Genomic DNA, 1,766 nt, shown 5'->3' with positions numbered 1-1,766 from the left:
TTAATATATATTTTTTAATTAAAATAATTTTACTTAATTCTATATCTGTAACATTATTTATTATTTCTTTTAAAGTATTATCATTCATCAAGTTTTATAACTTTCTTAAATTTGCTTTATAAAGAATAATTAAAAAAACATTTATTTTTAATATACAATTTTCAAATTAGATATTTTATTTTGTTATTTCTAAACTTTAAAACAATAAAAAAAATAAAAATAGAAATATTTATTTTAAAAATGACATTTTTTTAAAAATATTATTGATGTTTATTTTTAATTATTTATATATATATTATTAATAATAATATTGGAAAAAAATTATTAATTTATGTATTTTATAAATATTTAATTAATATTATTTTATAACTAATATTTTTTTTAAAAAAAATATATCATTTTAAAGATAATAATATAATTAATAAATATTAAAAATTTTATAAAATATTTTTATATATATATATATATATATATATATATTATTAAATATGATATAATTATAATCAAATCTTAACTAAACAATCAATAAATTTGATAAAGAATATAAAAATCTTACTAATTCAATATCTTGTGTTTACTTTTCTAAATAATTATAAACTATACTAGTATCAACTTTAAATTAAGATAAAAATATAAATCTTTTTACATTTAAAAAATAATAAGATGGTATATATTATAGCTATTGTGTAAAAAATTAATATGATTCTATAATAACTGACATAATATAATTTAACGACATAAACAATTAATTTTTGATTGTTTTTTTTGATGGATCTATATAATTATATAAAAATCAACTTTTAAATTGTGATAATTCAAATGGAGGTAAATAAATAATGGCAAATAATTTAGTTTTAGAAAAATATTTAAGATAATAAAATATTTAAAATAGTATTTTTAAAGTTGGAATTATAAATGACATTTTAATACTTATTTAATTTAATAATAATATAAAATTTTTTAGTTTAAAAAATTCAGTTTTATTAAATGAACTTTTTGAATAAAAAATTTAAGTAAAAAATGCATTATTTGATTAAGAAAATAAAATATTTATTTTTTTGGATTTCTTAAATAATATATTTGTTATAAATTAATAAAATTGCTATTTGAAATCTGATTTTAATAATATTTTTAAATACTTTTAATGGAAAGATTATGATTATTATACTTTTTTAAAACAATAAAAAAATTTCGAAATATCCCTTTTTGATTTTATTTACTTCAAAAATTAAAATTCTATCAATTTTTTTTATGCTAGTCCTAATAATATAATTATTTAATTAATTCTTAATTTAAATAATAATGAAATTTAGTATATTAAAGGATTTGAAATTGAAAATCAAATAAAATAGTTGGTTTGTATTAAAAATAAAGAATAAGAAAATCTTAATGTTGTTGTTTTATAAAATAACCTTATTTAATAAATTAGTTTTGAAAATTATTAAAGTCAAGTTTTATTAGATAATAGAAATAATGAGAAATTTCAAAATTTTGAATTTATTTATTATTTTAATAATGAAAATACACATTTTGTCTAAAGTAAAAGTTCAAAAAAAAAAAAATAATTTATAATTTAATCGTTTGAAATAATTAATAGTAAATAAAATTGATTATAATAATAATAATAATAATTATATACATATATACATATAAATATATATATATATATATAAATTAATTAATATTTTTTATTTTTATTTTTATAAAAGTTTTAATTAATTTATATAAAAAAATTAAATTTTTTCAAAAAATAATATATATATATA

General features: G+C 10.9%; 1 protein-coding gene across 1 annotated transcript in view, besides 3 other annotated features; it reads right to left on the bottom strand. All coding sequences in view use genetic code 6, as the record gives it.

The window, feature by feature from the left end:
* Positions 1 to 32: part of a microsatellite that runs on past the window's edge.
* Positions 33 to 451: 419 nt separating this feature from the next.
* Positions 452 to 480: a microsatellite.
* A 1,003-nt stretch (positions 481 to 1,483) lies between these two features.
* Positions 1,484 to 1,766, bottom strand: part of IMG5_094240 (hypothetical protein) — a gene marked incomplete at both ends in the record, with an annotated part of 2,127 nt that continues 1,844 nt past the window's right edge. The window contains one exon of the mRNA XM_004035599.1: positions 1,484 to 1,766. This exon is cut by the window's right edge and continues 532 nt beyond it. Within this exon, the coding sequence (XP_004035647.1) occupies positions 1,484 to 1,766 (283 nt within the window).
* Positions 1,633 to 1,672: a microsatellite.

The sequence above is a fragment of the Ichthyophthirius multifiliis genome (genome assembly GCF_000220395.1).
Source record: "Ichthyophthirius multifiliis unplaced genomic scaffold scaff_1120509250761, whole genome shotgun sequence".
In the NCBI taxonomy this organism is placed as follows: domain Eukaryota; phylum Ciliophora; class Oligohymenophorea; order Hymenostomatida; genus Ichthyophthirius; species Ichthyophthirius multifiliis.
Note: the sequence above shows the minus strand (reverse complement) of the source record. Positions and strands in the feature narration are given on the sequence as shown.